Source organism: Pavona decussata, unplaced genomic scaffold (genome assembly GCF_977016875.1).
Source record: "Pavona decussata unplaced genomic scaffold, jaPavDecu1.1 SCAFFOLD_25, whole genome shotgun sequence".
NCBI lineage: Eukaryota > Metazoa > Cnidaria > Anthozoa > Scleractinia > Agariciidae > Pavona > Pavona decussata.
Window position 1 is genome coordinate 2,951,588 of NW_028145448.1, and position 26,115 is coordinate 2,977,702.

General features: G+C 38.8%; 1 protein-coding gene across 2 annotated transcripts in view; it reads right to left on the bottom strand.

Moving 5' to 3' along the window:
- Positions 1 to 18,175, bottom strand: part of LOC146485812 (voltage-dependent calcium channel subunit alpha-2/delta-3-like) — a 42,320-nt gene extending 24,145 nt beyond the window's left edge. Inside the window, exons 1-18 of one of the 2 annotated variants that reach the window (XM_085103176.1) lie at positions 17,705 to 18,175; positions 17,513 to 17,594; positions 17,298 to 17,417; positions 15,720 to 15,779; positions 13,981 to 14,128; positions 12,599 to 12,730; positions 11,553 to 11,764; positions 10,193 to 10,270; positions 9,269 to 9,358; positions 8,363 to 8,464; positions 7,813 to 7,891; positions 7,326 to 7,375; positions 6,690 to 6,785; positions 6,441 to 6,509; positions 4,573 to 4,680; positions 4,091 to 4,165; positions 3,237 to 3,314; positions 2,808 to 2,909 (exon numbers count right to left, since the gene is read on the bottom strand). In XM_085103176.1, coding sequence (XP_084959302.1) covers positions 2,808 to 2,909; positions 3,237 to 3,314; positions 4,091 to 4,165; positions 4,573 to 4,680; positions 6,441 to 6,509; positions 6,690 to 6,785; positions 7,326 to 7,375; positions 7,813 to 7,891; positions 8,363 to 8,464; positions 9,269 to 9,358; positions 10,193 to 10,270; positions 11,553 to 11,764; positions 12,599 to 12,730; positions 13,981 to 14,128; positions 15,720 to 15,779; positions 17,298 to 17,417; positions 17,513 to 17,594; positions 17,705 to 17,799 — 1,776 coding nt within the window. In that variant the 5' untranslated portion in view covers positions 17,800 to 18,175. The remainder of the gene's footprint in view (positions 1 to 2,807; positions 2,910 to 3,236; positions 3,315 to 4,090; positions 4,166 to 4,572; positions 4,681 to 6,440; positions 6,510 to 6,689; positions 6,786 to 7,325; positions 7,376 to 7,812; positions 7,892 to 8,362; positions 8,465 to 9,268; positions 9,359 to 10,192; positions 10,271 to 11,552; positions 11,765 to 12,598; positions 12,731 to 13,980; positions 14,129 to 15,719; positions 15,780 to 17,297; positions 17,418 to 17,512; positions 17,595 to 17,704) is intronic. The other variant, XM_085103177.1, reaches the window with a different exon arrangement.
- Positions 18,176 to 26,115: the final 7,940 nt, after the last annotated feature.

The following is a 26,115-nucleotide window of genomic DNA, read 5'->3' on the forward strand; positions in this document are numbered from 1 at the left end:
TTATCCTCCGTATTACTTCACCAAACCCAAGCGGCTGGACCACGCCCTCTCCTTAATAATAATAATAATAATAATAATAATGATTGTTATTATTATCATCATTGTGGAAAATATTTAATATTTTTTTTGTTTAAATGAGTAATATTAAAAAGGGAAACGTTTTTTAAGGTGGGTAATTGATTTTAGTGTCCTTTGTGTTAAACTTGTTTTAATAATTACATGAAGAAATGATAGGAAGGGTTGCCAAAATAATTATGTTAGTTAATTTCCCAATTACAAGTGGAGTGTTTGATACCAAGGATATATGATGAAAATGGTCACTTTCTGTACGAGGCTGTGCAAACATCATCTGGGTATATGTCACACAAACGGGGGGTACTTGGCTCCCATGTTCATGTACAACAGGTACACTTGCAGTAGAATGAAATCGAGCAGAGACCTCCTGTATCTCCTCAATAATAATTGTGTCCCAATTGAACCCTTCAAGGGAAGACTTGGTGTTCTTCCTTATGACATATAACACAGAAGGTCACAGCACTGCTCATCTATTTTTTTCCAACAACTGGTACTTTAGGCATAATTGCTTTGGAAATCTCAACAGGAATATCTGTCTGCAAGGGAACCCACGGTTTCCTTGTCTCATCCTTCTTCAATGGAGTTTTTGCATGTTTTTGTCGTGATCAGATGAAGGGAAAAAGGAACATTTTAAAAAAGTTAGATCATTTTTACTGACATATTAATATACAGCCTTTAACAGAGTACAATTAAACTATCGTTATCTTTAAATTTTTGCCATCTTAATTTTAAACTCAGAGTGCATTATATGTTTGGTTATATAAACACTCCAAGCAATATTATAACTTTTGTATTTTAAGATTGAGGAGGCTTAATATTCATAAGCCCCATGGTTAAAAACCTCCTCTCCACTTATACTTTTCTTTTATTTGTTTGTCTCTGTACATTGGGAAATAAATAAATGTAAATATTTTTAAAGTATATCTGCATTTGGACGACCAGCTTTCTTCAGTATTATCTACACCTGTTCTTTAACAGGTCAAGTTGGGTGGCTACTTCACTGTCACAATGTGTTGACTTTCTTGCAGAGAAGATGGTTGTAAGTAGCAGACAACAAGTCTTTATTCTCAACTGCCCCTCTACTGTAAATCTGTATGTACTGGCTATTACATTTGAGACTTAACTTTCATCTTAAGGTAACCTATAAAACAACGGCCTTTCACACTTTTAAACGTTTACACTCAAAACAAAATCTCTCTCCATTTGAGAAAATGTTCCACACACCATTATAATGCTGAAAATAAAATAGATTACCTCCGCCTCAAAAAGGGAATTTTTTTTCTGAGTGGTTAGCTAGCTTTGGCAAGATGGGCCGTGACTGAAAAAAAGTGAAACTTTTGCTCTCGTGTGCGGCGTTTGATCATCGTGGAGATGTCTTCAGCGTTTCCCTTGTGGCAAAACTGAAGGGGAAACGGCAACCTGAGATGGACTTCGCTCCACAACAGATCTCTTCATCTCCAAATTTTCATCCGCAACAAGGTAAGTAGCTGCTTGCATTTTGCCGTGTTTTACCATCGTATGGCAGTAGTGCAACTTCCCACGCTAAAACGACTGATGTTTCGTCGGCTAGAAATTGTTGCACTGACAATGACATAATTCAAAACCCGTCTTTGAATTGGAGTGTTTCTAACTTTTGGTGTGCTTTAAGCTAGGGGTAAATGGAGGCGATAGAAAAAAAAAACCGTGACACACACATAAAAATTACAAAGCTCCGAGTTTGACATTTCAAATCTCCCTCCAAAACAGGGAAGTTGGTTCGGGGGGTTTCCGGTTTGGTTAACTTCCGCAAATGACCAACGGACTTCCTGTCGGTCCTCCATTGTTATGCAGACGACCAATCAAAAAAATTATATTTTTCCATTATCCCAGAGTCTCTCCTGGCGCCACCCCGCTGACCAAAAAGCCTGAGGACTCTGGGTACGAGATTGTGCGACGGGCCACTATCCGCTCTGGGATGAGGTTAAGTTTATTGACCGAGACCCACATTGGTACACCCGTAGGGTTAAAGAGGCTATTCACATAAGACTTCACCCTGACAACATCAATAGGGATAATGGAATTGAAATTCCGGAAGCGTGGATGCCCACGATCAAACTACACAGCAACCGATCGGTACCAAGGCGGACGGCCGAGGGAACAATTTTCTGGTCTGAATGACGAGGATCGAAATCCTCCAATCAACAACAGCCTAAGAGAGGATCGAAACGCACCAATCAACACAAACCAAGGTGCTACTTATACTGTCACGCAATCACTCGACACCATCGCCTGATGAAGACCAGCAGTATAGCGGTCGAAACGTCGCGATCCACATCCTTGTGACTCAATCGTGAGACAAACGATTAACTCATCTATCATTTTAAACCACGATGACAAACACCTTTCATAATATTGACACTAAGAGTGGTTTTGGTTTGGGAGTATCAGTCTAATAGTTTCTCAAGGAAATGTGACGTTTCAAAAATTAACGAATAATCCCTGAAAACGTGGCTCCTCTTAGTTTGGTAAGAGATGGGGCGTGCTTTCACCACTGGCTTGAGATGGGGTATAAACATCACACAACTATTGGTCTTAAATTGGTCTTATATTGGTCTTAAAAATTAATGGAGAAGTTTTTTAACACTGGAAAGCATACCCATTCAATTCCCAAAATTTACAACCTGCCCTCCTCTTCCCTGCAACTAGGTTATAACTTGGTTACTTTGAATTCACAGAAGGGTCATTTGTCAAACCTCGTCAACTGACAAATCATAGACTTCAAATGATTGGCTGTTGGGACCACTTCCATGAGGTGGTGCAGTAACACGAACTGTGTCAATCATAGCTTTTCTGAGCTGTGGAGGAACAGTTGCAAAAATATTATTTACCCTTGAATTTAATTGATGAAACCAGTTAAGCATGCTTGCTGTGTTTTCACGTGGTGTTTATAATTTGACAACTTAACATCATTCGAAGTGGCAGTGTACCTAAAATTCCTTAGAAAAAGTATACTGAGACCACACTCAGATTTACAGTCTGCCCATACAAGAGCACTTCAGCTTGATCGCCAGCTGTTTTGGCCTCCATCTGTTTTGGCAGCAGCTTGAAGCTGCTGGTTCTCTCCAAATATTTCATATTTTAACATTCACAATCTAAACCCAGTTTATTTTACAGTTTAATACCTCTAAAATTTTTGTTTCATTGTCAGCCGACTCCACATCTTTCAGATCAACACCAGGGGGATCTAGCAGGTAACCATACTGTAAAAAAAGATGTAAATAAGCTTAGACTCTGAAAGTGCGAATAAAAGTACGAAACACTAAACAGGGAAGACAAACAATGCGTCAGGCAACTTTCCTCAAGTCACTCAGTCCTAAAACACGTCATATGATCTTTTTTTCTTTTTTGCAAACTTTTCAACAATTCATTAAGAGAAAACAAAGGTTTGGTTCTCATAAAATTTGATCAACTGTTGTCCTGAATTTCTCCAAGAATTATCACTGGTTTTAGGAGCTATATCAAACACTTGAAAGAATGTTTCATCCAATTTCCAAACACTTCAAAGTTGGTTAAAACGACTAGGCTGCGTATTGGATTTTCCAACCCACTTATTGATGTTTGGGAATTGGATGCTCAAGACACTCTTTTTCCTTGTTTGATATATTACATCATACACAGCCAAGTCCAGAGGGCCTGTCCAATGCATATTTTTCCTCAATAATGGCTGTGTACAAATAATAGTGAATTGGGAAATAAACATTATAATTTTTAAAGATTATTTGGCTTAAAAACAAAATTTTCCAAGGTTAAAATTAATGTTTAAGAAATGAATTACATTTCAGATAGTTTATCTACTCTGACAATGGAACCCGGTGAAGGGTAGTCAAACCTCTCGAAACATAGCTCATTTTAAAGATTTTAACCTCGGAAATTGTTTTAAAACCAAAGAGCTTCTTTAAAAAGGTTGAGATGATGAGATTACTATGTAGTTTAAGATTCAGAAATACTAGATGTTGCTAAATAAAAATATACACACCACAGTTTTCAGTCTTGGGTGGAAGATTATCATCCCGTTGTTGTTCACTCCAAACATATATCCACTAGGCCCCACCTGAAAGGATATTTCATTGAAACCTTTCAATGAGTTTTTAATAGCTGGGGAATCAAACTACAGTGTATTAGTTTCTAAATTTCACATATTTAGAAAAAAAATTAACAGCATCAAAGCAAATATGTACTGCTTAACACTGTGTATTTCAATGGTCAAAATTGCCAATTTATTCTGCCAAATGTTCAGTTGCATGCAGGCCACAATGTGCAGTTCCAGAAAATATCCATACTCCCCCCCACGGAAGGATTTTTGTTTTGCACCCCCCTCCCCCTAGGAAATTCCAGTTTAGCTTCATGCACTTTGCTTCAAACTTTTTGACTTTTGAGACCACCCTCACACTACTTGGAGATGTCAAAAAGATGATGATGAATACATGAACAAAAGGGTAAAGGACATTTAAAACTCACCAATGGTTGTAGCATGAAGTCTTGAAGATAATCCAGTGGGACATCTGTACCCATAACTCCGAGGAAATGATCTTTGGTTTTCTCCTCCTGTTGCATTCCATCTTTTGACTGATTAACAAAAGAATACATCCATGTGTTATCAAATCAATCGATCTGGCACAGTATGTTAGAGCAGGTGACTACAAGGTTCTGAGTTGCTGTGAACTTCACAATAAAAGCGAGTCTAAACAAACAAACAACAAACAACAACTTTATTTAAGTCTCAATCTGAATAGCCGAGCACGAGTGCCCTACTAATTGGGGAGACTAACAAAAAATGTAAAGTAAAATCTATTCAACTAAGATTAAGTAAAGTTAAGAAAACCTAATAATTAATTATCATTAATTAACACCTAAAAAATTATTTATTTGACAATTAACTAGATAGATGAACAGCAAGAACAAGGCATACATCCGTCGTCCAACAGAGAGCTGACGTCAAACTTTCTTATAGCGATTTTTAAGTTGTTCAAAGTTTTTGCGGATCTAATGTTTTTAGGCAGTTTTCCCCATAATTTTGGTCCAAGGTAGCGCAGGGAATGTTGGCCATATGTTACTGTATTAAATCTGGGAATACTAAAATCAGTTTGTCTTAAGGAATAAGAAGTGCTATGAGTATCAAAAATGTTGCTAATATAGGCTGGACATATTTTGTGTTTGACTTTATACATAAGGGTGCATACATCTTGCAGGCGTCTGTTCTTTAGTGTTGGCAGCTGGGCCCTCTTGAGTAATTCTGCGTAGGTCGCGTGATGGTCTTTATACACAGCCCTTAAGCCTCTCTCTTGGAGTCTTTCTTTTTCAAATGAAAATTAGTTTTGTTTGTATATGAATGAAAACTAATTTTCATAAATATAAAAACTTTACACTTGCCCTTGCTTTCATAGTGAGATTCAAAGCAACTCGGAAATGGCCTATTTGTTTTGGTCCCAGGAGAGCGTCCCTGTCAGTCCCAAAAGTTTTTGAATCTCATTGTATGACAGGTGCGAAGTTCACTGACAGCCTGGACGCCTCTTGCCATGGGTTGGGATGTACAAGGCATACGCTTTGGCCAGCTCATCATCTGGCAGTCAAAGGGTGTGTCCCAGAAAAGTATCATATGCTACTACTGTCGACAATACACTGGTTTGGGACCTTACATGTATGCTACAGATTGACAGGGCGTAATATCTAGAGGATTGAGAGTTGAGCCACACCCCCATCCCCCTCCCCACCACTTCTACTGCCCCTCCAAAACAAACCAATTCCATGTTGTATCGCATTTTTGCCGTAGTTTTATTTTGTGAATTGGGCAAGGAAGGGACAAAGAAAATAATAAATTCTGACAAGTGAAATTTGCATGCTACCCTGAGACATTAGGGACCTTAAGCAGCGACGACGACGACGACGTCAACGAGAACGTCAGAAAACAATAGTTTTAATTAGCAAAACACTGGCTCTGCACGTGCATTATACACTTTAGTACATTTCTTTGTCCTCCTCTGCAAAACAACAACGTGAAACGACCAAATTTAAGGTTTTGTGGAGAACGTGAACGCATGAAGGTTAATTTACCTTTCTCTTTTTGAACTTTTAAGGCGCCCATACGACGTTAGCTCCCCGATAGTTCAGCTACATTGCACAAAATGAGAGAGTATAAATCATCGCGAATTTATTCAGAAGACGCGAAGGTAATTTTCTAAGTTTCGTTTTCGGCGGCGGCGGTGGCGTCGTCTCTGCTTAAGGTCCCTATTAATTTCCTAGTTCCCAGATACTGGTTGCAGTTAATTCTGTCACTCTTTACTCCTGAACTTAGCAATACAGTCAGGGTTTTGAAGTGTACTACTTACTCCACAGTTAGATGAGCTTTTGATGCGATGAAACACAGGCAAGGTTCCAGTCACCATCATGCCTAGTCCCTAAGAAATAAGATAAAACATTTAGCCAACAAGGCATCACAGCTGTTATAATTCACTCTGGGAAAACAAACCAAACTTCTATGATTCATTATAACATCAATAAATTTACATAATAGACTATGTCATGATGAAACGTCAATAAAAGTGGACTACAAAGTTAGGATGGAAATCCCCACTAACCAAGGCATCTAAATAAACACTTGTCCATACTGTATTGTCCGTTGTATTTTCTTTAGGGGCCATTGCCATTGGTCTGGTTAGTACGCGGATGTAATCCTGCAATAGAGAAGTTACTGTTTATTAGTACTGCCCTTAGATATCAATGCAAAAGTGGACTGGCAATGTATGACCTGAAAAAAATGTACTTGAAGGTAATTTGGGCAATAGTCAATTAGGTTGCATACACTCAATAACATTGAAAAAATGTTGTCCCGAGCAAAGTGTGAGCGGTGCGACCTGATGGAATTATGGGATGATCTAAATACAAGATGCTTTTTCGTGTTTCTCTCCGTCCACAAGAAATACGCTGCATGCAAATTTTTTAAAAGCCTTAAAATCCTCATAATTGCTTCAATCTATCTCTAGCAAGAAGAATACAAATAAGTTCACAGGTAAAATGTTTCCAAGAAACCTGTTTGGTCTTATTGTTCATGGTTTATACCTTTCATCTGACAACATTTCTTCAATCAAGTGAATAAAATAATTATTATAAATTATTATTAACCTAAAATATTGATGACATCATTGGATTTAAGTATTTTCTTACATGAATCTCACTAAAACTATTCAACACAACGTCAACTTAAATTGAATTACCTCACTGACTTCTCGCACGGCTCCAACACTTTGAATACGGGAAAAGTAACCTGGTGGTTAAAGATAAATGAGATTTTAATGGAAAAATTGAAATAACTGTTCCAATGACAAACAGGTTGAACAGTGCCAAGGAAATTGTGGTGTAGTGCTGGGAACCTGCAGATTATTATTTTTTTAATAATAATATTATATGTTTGTGTCAACTTCTTGACAACCTTTTGACAACTTTCTGATGGCTTTCAATCAACGTAGCAAATCAAAATGCAGCAAGTGTGAGAAGCAGAACTGTCAATTACTGCCAAATTGCACCAAACATGTACCTGTCAATATCCAACACCCACTACAGTCAGTCTACCTCACGCATGATGAGTATTTCTAAGAACAATGTGTGTCATGTGTGATGTAGACTGACTGTAAATTATAGGTCATCAAATTAAAAGGTGATGTCTTTTTATGACCAAAGGTGATAAAAACTCACTGAGTTTACCTCTATTGTTGCAGGCCATTTCCCGTAATGCCTGGGTGCTCTCAGCAGGGGGCCCCACAGCAAATGTAAACACACGAACCTGTAAGAAATTAAATGCACTAAGTTAACACATAATCTCTGAAACAACTTCTTAAACTTTGTACAATTTTTAACTTCATCAGATAACATTTTGCCATTTTCAAACTCAAAAAGTCTGAAACAACTTTTAACTACAGTCAAAATTATTTGTTTTTGGACTTAGCAATAATCCTGACTTTGATGTAAAACTAAACTTTGATTCTGGACAATGTAATTTCAACGGCTTCACATATGAGGGAATCATTGTTGTATGAATGGTATTTAGTAAAATGTCGAAGCGTCATTGATTTTTGCTGTTTTTCATGATATTTTTCACGATAAACTTGAAAGTTGTTTAACGTAATAATAATAATAATAATAATAATAATAATAACAAAAACAACAAACAACGACAAGATGTGATCGATGCAACTTTAAACATGCATGCACCAATCAATGCTCAGCCAAACCACAATGGCTTATAAAACACTACCTTTTTGTCTGGATTATTTTCTTTAAACAGGTCTGACAAACTTGAAGTTGTCCCATCACTTAGTACCATGATGGCCTGCTGGCACAGTGCACAGTTATTGGCCTGAAAAGTGAACCATATGATAACAGTTAAGGGTTAAGATTCACTAAAGGGGCGCTAATCTATTTGCCTTTCCAAAGAATATTATGCACTGTGTGCTGGGCTAGCTTTGCAATTCTGCCAATAATATTATAATTATATTATTGTTCAATCAACAATTACACCATGTAAATCTAAAATTATCCTGCATTGGCTTATACTGTAATAATTTCTCACATTGTCACGTTTCATATTGTTCATTTTGTTGTCACTATTTACCATATAATTAGCATTTCTGTCTACTTAATATTAATTCAACTTCCAGAAGTTTCTGTCGAAACATGTCTTTACAAATTAAAAGTTTTGTCGTTTTCTTTAAACTTTGAATGGTATATAAGTACAAGGCCAGAAATGTTAGGTAATAAATAGGAAATCATACCAGTAATTTGCTGAGGGTATAACACATTTAGATGAGCTATATGCACATTCCCTCTAATAAAACCAATGCTTCTTATGTCGGTTTAAGTGACTGTTATAAGATTAAACATTTACTTAGCTGCATACATACAGTAATCAACACATATCTAGAGTATAATGGTTAAATAGAATGCTAAAAGTTTAGAGAAAGAAAAAAGATTCTCAATTTCACATGGTCTGGTGATAAGGAACAAGTTTTGGTTAGTGTTTGATATAACTTATTGCTCAAATATAATGTTTCATCTTTGTAAAATAATAATACTAAGTTCAAACCTTTATTGCAACAAGACCAATGCCACCAGTTGGCAAGTATTGGCACAAATATAAAATTAAACTTTTAATGATTTTCACCTTTCTTAAAAGTTCAAAGGCTTTGTTTATCCCATGTTTCCACACAGCAACATCACCATCTTTTATGTCTTGCAATTTACTTTTGACATACTATAAAAGAATTTAACAAACTTAATATCAGTGAATTTCAGGTCAATGAAATATCAGGTCTGTAACAACATTAAACTTTAAACAGTATGAACTGAATATAGAAATTCATATATTTAAACTGTGAGTGAAAGAAACATTAAATTAAAGTGAGAGACCATAATGATTGTAGTTAACGTACAAAAAAAAAAAAATCAGGCTTGAACAGGATTCAAACCCATGATCTCTGCAATACCAGCTGTACTGCTCTTGACTACCATTACTGAGTTTAATCAAACCAACTGGGAGCTGGTCAATTGCTTTTAATTTGTAACATACCCAGAAAGACAAATGAAACATGTCACATGAAACAAAATTAGACAGCAGTCATCAGTCAATAACAGTAGTCTGATTTGATATCAGCTAGTACGCCCAACTTTTTGGAAGAGAGTAAGCAAAGAAAGTATGCACCACTGACAGTTTAATCTATCAAAATGTGACTCATAAGATGGAGTAAACTGAGGAATAGAGAAACTGCAAGACTTGGCGTTCCTGTATTGACATCACAGCCAGGCTACTAATTAAAGTTCCCCAGTCTTTCACCTTGCAGGGAATTTTTTTCCCAACTGGAAGTGGAATTTGACACTGTTATATGCCTCAAATGCAAACACATGAAAAAGAAATTGATAAAGTTTTTCTTTTCAAATTTCATACGAGAATAACACTAACATTTGGTCAAGCAAAAAAAAAACAATTCTGTCATATACACTTTAATAACACGTCATCACATAACAGCGAGTACCTGTATCAATCAAAGTTGTTATGGTAATCACATGATGAAAATCATTAAAAACTTACAATCTTATTTTTCTTGGTGGCTTGTAGCAATATGGGACCAGTGTCAGAGCAGCACAGCACATGAGCAACATTACTAAACTGATGGCGACAAAGAACAGACAATATTAAGTAAACAGTCTGTAGAATTAATTGATGTTTAATCCAATTGTGTTTTTATCAAATATTTTAAATCATTGCTAAATCAACCCCAGATGATCAATCCTTGAGAGTACAAGGAGCAGGGAAAGTCTTAACATATATTTTATAGCAGAGAACTTTATCTTGGGAGGACAAGGCTTTTCAGTATCTTTTTATTCTTGGAGAAATAATTTGACATGATCTTTTATCTTGTGTTATTGAAGTTGCCATGACAACCAAATTTTGATCATCAGATCCGATCAAATGACCAAATTTTTTGCACAAACCTTTTCATTGGTATTTTTTACTTTTCTAGTCTATAATTTTTTTAATAAGCGATCATTTACAATGCAATTTCAATTAAGTTTGGTTAAATAAATAATTATTGCTTGTTCCAGAAAATAAAAAAAAATCCAAGATGGAGGATCCAATATGGTAGCTAACAGAAAGGAATTTCATTAAATGACTGGCATTCAAATTAGCAAACTGAGATACATAGAGGCAGCTGTGGGCAACAGAATATATAACCATTATGAGGCAAAAACTGGCAGGGCACATCCATGCAAGATTTGAAGAAAGTTTTTTATTTCGCACATTGGAACATGTAGTGTCAGAGTGCCGCTCGGTTTTCCCAACCCTGATCTGACCCTGTATTTTCTGACACCCTTTTTAAGACCTGGCCTCAAAAATTTGTATTCCATTTTCAAACCTGGTTTCTGGAATCCATACCCATTTCTGTAAAATCCATTTCCAATTTCAGACTTTCTGGCCAAAAATGGTTAAAATCTATACCCCATTTCAGACCAAAATTACTCAAAAACCATACCCTTTGGAGTTGCACATACCTAATGTAGGCAAGTACCCTCCCCCAGGCAGAGTACATTCAAAGAGAACCAACAAAAGTTGAGCAGGGGTTGCATTGTAGTGACCAGGGCCCGATTGTTCGAAAGCTGATTGACGCTAATCCCCGATTAACATTTGATTGAGGTCTTCATCTTGCTCCTCAAAAATGCCTTTTTAAGCTAATGGTATTGGAAAGCCCAAGTGAAAACTGAGAGACAAAAATCTTTTGGAAGCATTCTTACTGATTAGCAATTAAACTCCAATCAAAGTTCACGTTAACCCAGCTTAATCGGGCTTTGAACAACCCAGCCCAGAGGAGCAAATTAGAAAGGGGTAATGACATAGTACTACAAGACAAATAATGCTGTTTTCTAACAGAACTGAAGGCATTTATACTTACATAGACCACATTGAAGAAGTCGTTGTCTCCAAAAGTGTCAATGAGATTCTGTGCAGATAATTTTGCTATCCTCATGGGCACACCATGCATGCTTCCACTTGCATCAATAAGGATAATGATGTTCTTCGGGGAAGTTGCTCCTTGAATATACCACGGTCTTCTTCTTGCATCAAATAAATCTACTTGACTTGGGTTATCATCCCAGCGTTTAGCTGAGAAGGAAATAAATCTAGGTTACAATAATTGCATTTAACCTTATAATGTTAAGAACCCACCTACGGCTTTAGAAGTAATTCAAATCTGCCAAATCTCCACTGTGCATCTCCTGGTCTCCCATACAGGTCTTCAAATCTTCCAGATAAAAGTGACTTTTGATCTTTTACTTGACTAAAATCAACTAACTGATTTTTAGCACTAAATTTTCCCAAAATCCAACAAAAATTAATGTATTTATTCATTTTTTCCTTGGTGTGTTTCCAGGCATCTTAAACCACCCCATCTGTAACAACATTTACAGAAACCACAAGGAAGGGGTCAATTTTGCTGGAAAGTTTGGGGGGATGCAATTTCTCTTTGGGGGGTAAGAGTAAATAGGTTTGGACAGTTTGAGAGTTGATTTTCATTTTAAACCAAATGCAAGGGAGAAGTTAGTTGGTCGGGGGAGGGGGGGGGAGGTACAAAAGGTAAATCATCTCAAGAGGTTGGCATCTCTGGGCAACCAAACGCAAATGAAGGAACCGGTCATAACAAGTGTGTTCAAAAAGGACCCTGACCTTGTCCCCACTTTGCACAGGCATATAAATGGGTACCGGCAACAAACATTTGATTCAAGTAACCCTGCAATGGACTAGCAATCCCATCCATGGAGAGTTGTAGCAATTATTGATACTCCTGGTTGTTTCACGCTACAGAAACTGGGTTAGGTTTGGCCTGTGAGCCTTGTTGTGGTTTCATTTATACCCTTACCTTAGTGCTGGAGAGCAGTGAACAGATTGTAGCTGTACAGAAACAGTGGCAAAACAATCAAGTAATTAATCATTCCATACCAGGATATGTTCTCATGAATCCTTTATCTGAACCAAAATACTGCCAGGACAAAGAGGGGTCATCATGCCTGTTCTTGTCAAATATATCATCTAGCGCTGAAGTCCAACTGATTCCATTTACAATCTCTGCAGCTATAGATGAAATTTAAACTCCTTTCAGTTGTAAACATTAATCTTGGGCAAGTACTGATTTAATTGATGTAATATTATTGAGACCAATACTGCCGTTACTAACAACTAACTATAAGTGACCATTGACTGCCATTACGATCGATATCTCGGTCGTTGTATCCACTGTGTATCGGTCGATTGTCAGTCGAGTAGCGGGCGAGCATCGGTCGAGCATCGACTGCTATATAGGCGACATATCGACCAATCATTGGATCACCTTCGGTCGAGAGATCGACCAGCAGTCGGTCGCGATAGCATCGGCAGTATGTTGGCAATATATCGGTGAACCATTGGTCAAGTATCGGTAAAGTATTGGTCGATGCATCGGCTGATACTCGGTTGACATGAAAAAGGAACGAGGATTTTGCTTTGTTCCAAACCGGTTAAACCAGGACACTACAGTGTATTTACGCTGGCATATTTTTGTGCGTTCTGTTGACCTAATATGGTTAAATGATGCAATAGTGGAAGAATAAAATGAGATAACGACAGACTGTCGACCGACTATCGGTCGTTATTATATTGGCCATCAACTGATCTGATGACCGATATAGCGGTGCGCTATGTACACGAATGTCGATCGAGATAAGAACGAAGTGTCGAAAAAACATATCAATAGAATATTGACCGATATATCGGCCGATACTATCAGCCGGTAAGCGGTGAAATATCGATTAAGTATCGGTGTATTGCTATCTATATCGGCCGACAGCGACCTCGGTCGATACAATGACCGCCATAGCGGTACAACATTGACCGAGTGTCAACCGAGTAGCGCCAAAGGCTTGACTGAGATATTGACCGTTAGCCGACCATGAGTCGGCCAACATATCGACTGTTACCATCGATCGAGGCCCCCTATAAGACACAAGATCCAAAAAATTTAGGTGCCCAGAGCATTTTTGCTGTTGCCACCTTGATACAATAGGCAATTATCACAAATAGATTGATCAAAGATTAAAGAAGAAATTGGTACAATGTATGCTAAGGCATTAAGTAGCAAGGAATGACAGATAATTTCTTTCTCTTCATGTGACTCTATACAAAACTGCATGCATGACACTGTGCTTAATAATAAGATCAGGGACAAAGCTTAGGAAGATTTAACAGTTGAATAAATCAGCTATCATAACATTTGTACCATGTACCCTTCCCAGGTTGTCTGTGGACAAAAGAGTATGATTTATGATATACATATTAAACTTTAATACCTCCATCATACACATCAGTTGGGACATGTATCACACTCCTATTAAAGCTGATTTCACTTTGAAAGGTGGAATTGTATTTCAGTGACAGGCCAGTCTTGTTTAAATACTCATCCAAATGTTTTGCATTTGGATAGTCTATGTCACTGAGCTGCAATTTAAAAATAGAATAGGTTAAAAGGTTTTTATGGTGCTGCACTAATCTGCCAGCAGCTGATGATCAAAGAAACATGTAGTAATGTATTTAGTATTATAGTTAACATTGAAAGGAAAAAGGCCAGTGAAGAATTCCAAGGGGATCTCTCCTAATCTTCTTAAGTTCACCATTTATTTTGTTTGGTCAGGAAGCCAGCTTTGTCAGCCTTTTACCTGAGACCCCTCCCTTATCTGGAACACTGAGTACTACAAGACTTAGCACCCCTCCCCCCATGAAAGGAATATTAAATACAATAAAATCTGCAATTCCACAGCGACAAACCGATGAGTGGTGCCAGACCACTTGTTGACCTGGATCAGGAAATAATTTCAAAGACAAAATACTGACGGCAGACTGATCCCAACACCGTAGGTGACGAGCTAGATAGAATAAACGACAAAGGCTAGAATAACTTATTAAATAAATTTGTTTTTTTAAAACAAATATATTTCAGTTATTCTAGCCTTTGTCGTTTATTCTATCAAGCTTGTCACCTATGGCGTTTGAATCAGTCTGCTGTCAGTATTTTGTAAAGGAATATTAGGCTGTCTTAGAGCTACCCCACCCTTTTCCCCCGTCCCTTTTTGTTTGGTCAGAAAGCCAGCTTTGTCAGGCTTTTGACCTGAGACCCCTCCCTTATGTGAAACACTGAGTTAACTGCAAGACTTAGTACCCCTCTCCTCTCATTAAAGGAATATTAAGCTGTTTTAGAGCTCCCCCACCCCTTTCCTGGTATTTTGTCTCACTTAACAGATACCCAGTATATTTTCTTCAAGTGGGTGGCAAGATTTATCAATGCAAAAGCTTAGAATCTCTTCAGTTACATGATCAATCACCACCACCCTGAAATTGGAATTGCAGTCAGGGAGGAAAGAAGAGGACAAAGAGAAAAACCCTTGAAACAAGGATGAAAACAATGATCTTCACCCACTTAAATTAGTGTGAGATGATCTCTAGCCCAGATACACACATTGGCTTGAGCCAACTTAAGGACGGTGCCAGACTTTTGCTACTGCGCTAAACCTCTGCACATCTCGCGATGGTCTGAGAAAGTCGGGTTTCTTAACTGTGGGGCCTGATATTTTTGCGGGGTTGATAACTTTGCAGGAAAAGCAGATCTTGGCAAGGGTTATTGAAATCCGAAAAGAAAATTAAGGGTAACCATGCATTTTTCAGAGATAATTTAAAGCTTCAATTTGGGAAAAAATTCCACACATTGTTTTGTATTTTGGCGCTTTTAGAATTATTGTTGCTTAATAATCTCTAAAAAGTGCATGGTTACATCTAAATTTTCTTTTTGGATTCCAATAGCCCTTGCTAAGATCTCCTTTTCCTGCGTAGTCATAAACCGAGCAAAAATACTTCAGTATTAGTAGGCACCGTCCTTAATTGCTCACATAAGGACTGTTAGCTAGGTAGTTTTAGCATAATTTTGTATCCAGGGATCATGCTGAAATACATACAAAGATAGGTTGAAAATTACTGGCTTCAGAAACCCCGTTTTGCAAGTTTGCAAACTATCCTGTTTACCATTATACAATCTTACCTTTAAATTTTTGTTATACTTGTACTTGCAGTAGGCATCCTCTGCCTGATCCACTAATTTCTACAAAAAAATGGAGACAGCTTCATGAAAACATTGCGACTGTGAGACAATTCAAAAGCTTCTTAAAACAAGATCACAAGACCTGTGAAATTTTGCTCAAACCGATTTTTTTGTAACTGACTATTGGCTTTCCCTGTATCTGTATTTAATGTACCTATCAACCTTACGTTGGCCTGGGCAAGGAGGCCATGACAGTGATCATCTGCCCATAAGAAGGACTCTTGACTGTGTAGGTGGACTTTCTAACAAATTTTCAAAGAAGTTTTAAGTATCTTTTCCGACCATTCCCAAATGCTTTGCAGCAGGGCATTTGATAAAAAATCTCAGCTCAGTTCAACTTCATCTCCCCCGCTCCCCCACCCCCCACTGAAAGGTACTGAAGGGATCTAGGTACTAATGGTGTAAGCCTGACAATAATATTGTGTCACAAGCTAATTTCAGCAAAACCTACTCAGTGCAGAGTAAAAAAACATTAAAAAATTATTAGTGTCTTTCACATCAGACTAATTGGTTAACGACATTGAAAAATAATCTAATCATTTTATTGTGGTGAATGGCATACCACATCAAAACTTAAATCACTTTTTTCTTCTTTTTTTTGGCAAAATTAAAATTTTGTTTGAAATTTGATAATATAAATCTTCTGGATTACAGATCATTGACAAAATAATGCAAGATAAAAACATGGCAGCCTTGACACCTTTATTACTTCGGGAAAATTTCATTTTTGGCCATTAAACACTTACTAGTTCCATTACACGTAAGCTACTCCCACTGAAAACAACATTAAAATGAATAATATTTTGGAATAATATAGATATCATTCAATATTTTTTCCGTTCTGTAATATAGGAAGGTTATTTTTAAAAATGTCTGCCTAAAGGTTAGATTGAAACCGAAAAAGGAAAATTAAAAAAATAATGACAACAAAATAAACGAAAATCAAGTGAACACCGGAAGAGAAAGAGGGAAAAATTCCGTTTCCACTTAAACTGCTTCGTGGAAAGAACTTTTAAAATCTACGAAATTTTAAGATAAAATCATTTTTAATTCCTCGCATTAATTAAAGTATTATAAGTTGGATAGTTCTGAATGCAACCTATTTGAAGATGAAACTGTGATAAAAAAGGATCGACTGTATTTTGCTTCCAAAATCATCACGGCCGGGCCGACTCAAAAACATTTCAGCTGTCGTGAATAATTAACTCCGCGGAACCTTCATACGGTTTCTCCAGGAAAATAGAAACTAAAATTTATGGCTTATAAATATTGCACAAAGAAGGAATCACAGCGTAAGTTATGGAAATTAAAAGCGTTTACAAATGACAGAAAAAAATTGTCAAAACCTACGCGTACTTTTCAACCAACGAGCACGAAAAATCCACGAAGCATAATTTTCTGAATTGACGGCCTCAGGCTGCTGTCAACCAAGTTGTAAGCATTATACGCCGGATTTGATTCCAAATGGCTCTTTCCTAATTTTTCGTATGAGCTATTTCAAGATTTCACCTTCCATACCTTTAGTGACGACGCCTTGCTGCTGAAGAAAACCTTCATTTCTGTCGTCATTCTCTTGAGAACTTCACTCCAGTCGACGTCCTCTGTCGAAAACGTCAAATTTTCCGGATTTTCGTACGCCTGCAAGTTCAATAAACTTTGTGAATAATACTAATAGCCCATCATCTAGGAAAACAGGGAAATATAAAACGATAAAAGACAAATTTATCCCATACCTGCGTTAATTCTTTGGTGCCAGTTAAATTTTCTGTCAATTCAGAGGCCTCTGTTCCGATGCGATCTGCCCACTGTCGTACCCTAGCATGTCAAAGTTTGAAGAAATTATTTGCCGCAAGTTGAGGTGTACTAAACCACAGGAGTGCAACAAAAAAAAAATACGAACCCGAAAAGAAAGATAATTGACTTACATCTCACTGGTAATATTTATTCCGCTAATGCTACTGCTGGAGAGAAGGATAAGACCACAAACGGAACAAAAATTGACGACAAATTTGACCGCCATCTTTCGCTTCCCTTTGACCGCTAAAATGTCAACACCGAAGGCTCAACTTCGAGCCCAAGGCAATATTTTCTCGGTAATTAGATGTAGTGCCGAATATGTTTAGCCAAATATGATTTTTTTTTTCTTCCTATAGCATTCAGTTTTTGTTAATCGTTTTCACTTTCAACCTATTTTATATCCAAAGAAAGCAATGAATAATGTTTTCAATCGATTCTGACCAGCCGACCCAGTTAAATCTAACAGTGGTACGAGCAGGAAAACATTGTTTTGACAGACAAAAGGTTTTGTTCCTGCTAACAATGCTTAACCTCAAGGGTGTCAAGAAATGAATTCAGTTGATCAAAAACAATCGTCGTAGCTTTTAGGATAACCCGAAAATGCCTAATTTTGCTTTGTCGACGGTATTTTCAAAAGTAAACAACAGTGAAAAAATGCCCCCACTAGGCTAATATCTCTAACGATTGTTTTTCCGATGATTCCAACCAGCAAATTATTTAAAATTCAGCTGAGCGGTCCAGTAAGGGGTTCAAAGGCCTAAACAAAACAGACAGCTACCACTGATTTATTCATTCAAGAACCAAATTTCAGCTGAACAACAGTGTGAGCGCAGCTTCAGAAAGCAGTAGGCATAATTTCCTCCTTTTTACAGTCAACCTTCAATTTTTCTGACAGCGCGAGATCCCATCAGTGACAAGTTATGCAGTAGTCTAGTCATGCATAATTGATATCTGTTATCCAAATATCGGCGGACACGAAACATTATTTATGTTCTTTTCTAACAAATGATACCAGCAGAGCCAAAATAACAAGCCTATTCAAATTTGAGCTGCAGGGTGCATTTTTCAAAGAATAAATTATCAGTGATCAACGGACTCCTGCAACGCGTGTTAAAATTCTCGTTTTTATCTCACTCCGCAACCAAAAGACCCCTCATCTGGAATCACCTGGTGTTACACACAATCATAACTGAAAATTTTAAATGCTAATTCAATTTCAAAGATAGAGAAATTACCAGCTGAGCAAATATGTCACATAACTCTGTAGTCGCACTTTCATTAAACTTGTTTAAATGCATGCCCGTTTACGTGCCAAATTTTGTTTGATTCAGCGTTGATTAATATTGGTAATTGAACTGAGTGGAGTGCAATTTGGTCTGAAATCATACGCGTGATTTCAAAATCAAACGAGCGCGCAGCGCGAGTTTGATTTGAAATCACAAGTATGATTTCAGACCAAAATTGCACGACACGAAGTTCAATTACCACTTAATTACATCCATTTTGAAATCACAGAGTATCATTGTCAATATTAATATTCTATTTGTGTTACTTCATTTCCATTTTGATGGGCTAAAGAAAGGATGCGATTTAGAGCAAAAAATGGTGCAATTTGGGAATAAATTGCACCATTTTGGACCAATCAGATTCCAAGGATCACCAGTGATTTCAAAATGGATGTAATTATGCCCAAAACAGAAGACCTGACCCAAACATTCGAGATTTTGACTATACTCCAAGGCGAAGAAATAAACAGATAATACTACAGTTATCGTCTTAAAAAAAAACATGTGCGACTTGATCAACGAAGGCAACCTGCGATCAGCCGGGAGTCCAGCATATGAAAAAAAAAAAAAAAAAAAAGAACTCCTGATCGCAGTTTACACTGACTCACGCCAGGAGACCAAAAGAGCTGCTTTTCAAAAGCAAATGGGATAATTTCACGGGACATAGTGAAAATATGAGGATAGTGAAGGAGTCAATGGACTTTCTCAGTGCTGCCTGTAGTAAAACGTCGAGCAGAATTTTATTTCAGTAGCTTACCTTAATTTTTTCAACGACACTACTCAACAGGGAACGACACCGAACGAGATTTACTTAAGGAAAGTGGAGTGTTTCAGATGTCGCTTTCTTTTGTGTACACTAGCACTGTTTGATCCATGTTTGGATTCTTAACCCGGTACGAGGAGGGGAGGGGGGGGGGGAAATCTCAAATGAAAGGGGCGGGGATGCTCGTCGTCTCACTCAGGGGTGTAAATTTCCGATTTTGGTCTCACTTAGGGTGTTCTGGGTAAAACGCCATCATCTATGGCCGTGAAGGAGTCGTTTAGGGCTGCACGCAAAGAAGATAAAAAATATATATTTGTCTGTGTTTTATAATGGTCTCTTTTAGGGGTCAAAATAGCTTTGACCACGCCCAGATTGGTCTCCCTTAGGGGTTTAATTCTAAATTTCCGACGAGCATCCCCACCCCTTTCATATGAGAGTCCGCCCCCTACCCCCCCCCCCCCCCTCGGGGATTCTGGCTTAACTGAATTTTTAAGCCGAAGAACGTCTTTGGGAACAGAACCTCATCCCACGTTAAGTTGAAAATAGCGTCAGTGCTTCAATTGTTCCCACGAAATGACATGAATTCATTCAGCTTCCGTGTTACGAAAGTTCTAGATGACACTACATCAAAGAAAATGCTGTTTTTTTTTCTCTCATAATTCAACCCGAGTCAGGCCATGTAGACCCTCCGAAAAGTTTGTTACCCATCGAAGTGAATCAACATGCCCAGTGTGAAGAGAAAATGAGCCAATATACATATGCTTTCTTTCCAACTTACCCTAATCCACCTTTTATTGTTTTCGTCTTCATTTTACTATTTTACTAAGGCCCGAAGGGGGGGGGGGGGGAAGGGAACTACAGTGGAACCTCTCTAAAACGGACACCTCTATAATTCGGTCACCTCTCTATTATGGACAGTTCACTTGGTCCCTGAGAGACCGAAATCCATATAAAGCCTACCTCTCTAAAACGGACACCTCTATAATTTGGTCACTTATTCCTGTCCCCTTGGCGTCCGTAATAAAGAGGTTCGATTGTATACTATACGGGGGGAGGGGGGAGGGAGGGTACTCCGCCCAAAACGGGTACCTTTTTCAGGATAGAGGTATATAAAAGGGAAGGATTTCAAGAGCCGAAGAATAGAAAGGAGTAGGGAAAACTGTCATTTGGGTATTCTGAAAACAGCCTTTCAAAATATCTCGAACAGACCCAACAAAAAAAGAAGATAGAATGTTTCTACTGTAGGTCAGTGTGAAAGGGGTACCATTTCCTGTAAAAGGTATATGAAAGGGTTACCTTTCCTGTCAAAAATGGTTTATAGAAGGGAAAGGGTTTGAACTTCAAGGCAGAGCCTCCCCGTGAAAACCTTTCTTGAATTAAACACGGTAGCGGGAAAAACGCCCGTATAAAAGCACATTCGTATACACCATCCTTTTCGTTAATCAATGGAGTCGTTTCTTTTGAGTTCACTTGTCGCCTTTTTTTTTTCATTCGTTTCTTTCAATCAACCCTAATCATACCTGTCATTCCATAAGTTTCCTTTGTAAAGGTTGGCGAATTATTACTAATCATTAGACAAACTTTGTTCACACTAATTGTTCCACGTAACAGTGTCAAAAAAAGGCAAATATTTTGCCTTATATATTGCACTGCATGGCGTGTCGGAATGCACTAAACATGAAGTTTTTAGCATATTACAAATTAAAATTTAGCAGTATTCGAGTTTGAAAAGTTATTCATTCAGATTGACGGTTAACTCAGATCTTAGTTTATTAACGAAAGTGAGTGCTGTTCGATTCGCAAAGTTGAAAGTCACCAGTGAATCCAGCGCGTTCACCGGCCTTCCGTGATTCAATGTATCAAAGAAAGTTAAGTATTTGTTGTTGCTGTTGTTGTTATCCAGCTTTACAGGTTTAATCTTGAGTATGTTTCAACGTACATTGCAGGCTGACGGTCTTGGTTTTCTTGAATTTCGCTTGGTGTCACTTGCAAGCCGTCCTTATTCTTGACCAGGCAGGCACTTCGGTAGACGTAAATGACACTCTGCGTCAAAAGATTTAAACCGCAGAATCTGTGGTGGAATTACATGATTCGCGTCCTACGTTAACAGCCAACTCTGCGGGAGTCAGTAGCGATATCGGGAGTCAGTTGTGATGTTTGCTGCGAACTCGATAGACTGCAAGCAGTCCCTTTCTGGATAGTCGAGAGGTCGCGCGAAATAGCCAAGCGCGACAAAACTGGAGCTGCGCTGTGAGCGCATCATCTCGACTGACCAGAAAGGGACTGCTTGCAGTCTACGAACTCGATCAACGCAGCACAAGACATGGTTTTCGGCTGGATGATCAGTTCCAAAGAGAAGAACGATTCTCTAAATAATAAAACGTACTGGAAACGTGCAGCCCGTGGGCTGCATCAGGTCTCTTCGTTTGTCTACAGGAATCGCCAGCACTTCTCATGTGACTGAGCCTCGAGCGTGATGCACAACAGCAGGTTTTCCCTTAAGAGTTTCTATAAAATAAAAAAAGTGTGTTTTTGTTCCATCTTGCATGTGCTGATTCAGGTGCAAGGCCAAATTTTTGTTGATAGTTTGAATTGGATGTTCTTTGCTCGTGTGAACAGTGACTAAGTTTTCCTTGTGGCATCCAAAAACGACAACAAAACAGACAAAACAATATAACAGAGCTAAAACATGCTGTTGTGCATCACGTTGAAAAGAACGAATATACTATGGAGTCGTACAGAAAAGAATGGCAAACTAGCGTGTGCTTTCCATTTGTCCGAACTGGCTGGCTAAAGAATGGTTATTCCACTGAATAAAAGCACCATTTTCATGAACTGGCTCTGGTGCTAGACCTTCAAGCTCCTTCAAAACGGGGGCAAACCATTTCCTGATTCTGAATTATGAAGAATCTTTAGAGCTAACTCTTCAAAATTTCTCGTTCTATTTTCAAACTGATTGGCCAAGCTGGTCAGTTCTGGCAAATGGAAAGCACTCTAGTATACAAGGAAAAATCAGCGCTTTAATAACAATAAAAAATATTGGGAAGAAAGAGTACTCGGAGATATTAGTGACGGGGAGCCGCGAAGACCTTCATGGGAGTTTGAAATTGGCGATAAGGAATTAACTATTTTGGTGTTAGAAATTTTCTGGCGAACTATTTTTTGGAAAAAACATTTTGGTAGGGACCTCTATCTAGGGCTTTTTGGAGAAAATTATGAACCCTTTTCCGTTAAGTACTGGGAAGTTCGACGTTTTGGGGATTCACTTTTAGTACGTTTGCAACAAGCCACCCGTCACTAGTATACCTGAGTACCTACTCAAGAGCAGCCAAAATTGCTCCATGGTGATCCATACTGGTAATTGTCGACCCTACAATATGGGTACCCATGGACTAATATTGGCCACCATAAAAAAGCTTGAACCAATATTGGCATATATGGGTACGCATGGACCAATATTGGCCAATAAGGGTACGCATGAACTAGTATTGGTCAATATAGGCACCCATGCAAAAGTATTGGCCAATATGAGTAGCCATACAGCAATATTGGCCAATATGGGTAGCCAAGCACCAACAATGGCCAATATAGGTACCCAAGGACCACTATTGGCCAATGTAGGTAGTCATACACCAATATTGGCCAATATAGGTACCCAAAGACCCATATAGGCCAATGTAGGTACCCAGGGATCGATATTGGCCAATATTGGTACTCATAGTCCAATATTGGCCAATATTGGTACCCAGCGACCGATAATGGCCAATATTGGTACCCATGGTCCAATATTGGTCAATATAGGTACCTAGCGACACATATTGGCCAATGTGGGTCCCTGGCTACCCATATTGGCCAATATAAGTACCCATGAACCAATATTGGTCGCTGTGTACCTCTCTTGGCCAATATTGGTCCCTGGGTACCTATATTAGCCAATATGGGTCGCCAGGGACCCCCATTACCCAACATTGGTCTCTGGGTACCCATATAGGCCAATATGGGTCGCTGGGTACCCATATTGGCCACTATTGATCCTAATCTATATGGGTACCTGTATGGGTAGCCAAAGACCCACATTAGACAATATGGGTCGCTGGGTACCTATATTGGCCAATATTGGGCCATGGGTACCCATATAGGTGCCCAGCGACCCATATTGACCAATATGGGTACCCAGGGACAAATATTGATCAATATAGGTACCCTGCGAGCCATATTGACCAATACGGGTACCCAGGGACCAATATTGGCCAAGAGAGGTACACAGCGACCTATATTGGTCTCTGGGTACCTATATTGGCCAATATTGGTAGCCAGGAACCAACATTGGCTAATATGGGTACCCATGGACCAATATTGACCAATAGAGGTGGCCAAAAGCAAATATTGGCCAAAACGGGTTCCAAGGGACCAATATTGGCCAATATAGCTACCCATGGACCATTATTGGCCAACATAGGTAGCCTGGTACTCATATTGGCCAATGTGGGTTCCTGGCTACCAATATTGGCCACTATAGGTACCCAGGGACCAATATTGGTCGTTGTGTACCTCTCTTGGCCAATATTGGTCCCTGGGTACCTACATTAGCCAATAAAGGTCGTCAGGGACCCCCATTGCCCAATGTTGGTCTCTGGGTACCCATATTGGCCAATATGGGTCGCTGGGTACCCATATTGGCCACTATTGATCCCTGGGTACCCATATGGCCCAGTATGGGTCCCTGCGTACCTATATCGGCCAATATGGTTGCCCAGAAACCAATATTGGCCAATGGGGTTCCCTGGCTACCCATATTGGCTAATCTAGGTACACAGCGACCAATATTGGTCCTTGAGTACCTATATGGGCACCAATATGGGTAGCCAAAGATCCACATTGGACAATATGGGTCGCTGGGTACCTTTATTGGCCAATATGGGTACCCAGCGACCCATATTGACCAATACGGGTACCCAGGGACACATATTGGTCAATATAGATACCCAGCGACCCATATTGACCAATATGGGTACCCAGGGACCAATATTGGCCAAGAGAGGTACACAGCGACCAATATTGGTCCCTGGGTAGCTATATTGGCCAATACTGGTAGCCAGGAACCCACATTGGCCAATATGGGTTCCAGGGTACCTATGTTGGCCAATATGGGTTCCAGGGTACCTATATTGGCCAATATTTGTCCCTGTGTACCCCTTATTAGCCAATATTGGTCCCTTGGTACCCGTATTGGCCAATATTGGTCTTTGGGTACCTCTATTGGCCAATATTGGTCCATGGGTACCCGTATTGGCCAATATTGGTCGCTGGGTAGCAATATTCGCCAACATCGGTCCCTGGGTACCCATATTGTTCTCTATGGGTCTTTGGGTACCTATATTGGCCAATATTGGTGTATGGTACTTATATTGGGCTATATTTTCCCTGGGTACTTATATTGGCCAATATTGGTGCTTGGCTACCGATATTGGCCAATATTGCCTTATATTGGCCTATACTTTTCTATGGGTGCCTATATTATAGTTCATGTGTACCATATTGGCTAATATTGGTCTATGCATACCCATATATGCCAATATTGGTCCAAACATGCCTATGTTGGCCAATATTGGTCCATGGCGGCTACCCATATTGTAGGGTCGACAATTACCAGTATGGATCACCATGGAGCAATTTTGGCTGCTCTTGAGTAGGTACTCAGGTATATTAGTGACGGGTGGCTTGTTGCAAACGTACTAAAAGTGAATCCCCAAAACGTCGAACTTCCCAGTACTTAACGGAAAAGGGTTCATAATTTTCTCCAAAAAGCCCTAGATAGAGGTCCCTACCAAAATGTTTTTTCCAAAAAATAGTTCGCCAGAAAATTTCTAACACCAAAATAGTTAATTCCTTATCGCCAATTTCAAACTCCCATGAAGGTCTTCGCGGCTCCCCGTCACTAATATCTCCGAGTACTCTTTCTTCCCAATATTTTTTATTGTTATTAAAGCGCTGATTTTTCCTTGTATACTAGAGTGCTTTCCATTTGCCAGAACTGACCAGCTTGGCCAATCAGTTTGAAAATAGAACGAGAAATTTTGAAGAGTTAGCTCTAAAGATTCTTCATAATTCAGAATCAGGAAATGGTTTGCCCCCGTTTTGAAGGAGCTTGAAGGTCTAGCACCGGAGCCAGTTCGTGAAAATGGTGCTTTTATTCAGTGGAATAACCATTCTTTAGCCAGCCAGTTCGGACAAATGGAAAGCACACGCTAGTTTGCCATTCTTTCCTGTACGTACTCCATAGTATATTCGTTCTTTTCAACGTGATGCACAACAGCATGTTTTAGCTCTGTTTTATTGTTTTGTCTGTTTTGTTGTCGTTTTTGGATGCCACAAGGAAAACTTAGTCACTGTTCACACGAGCAAAGAACATCCAATTCAAACTATCAACAAAAATTTGGCCTTGCACCTGAATCAGCACATGCAAGATGGAACAAAAACACACTTTTTT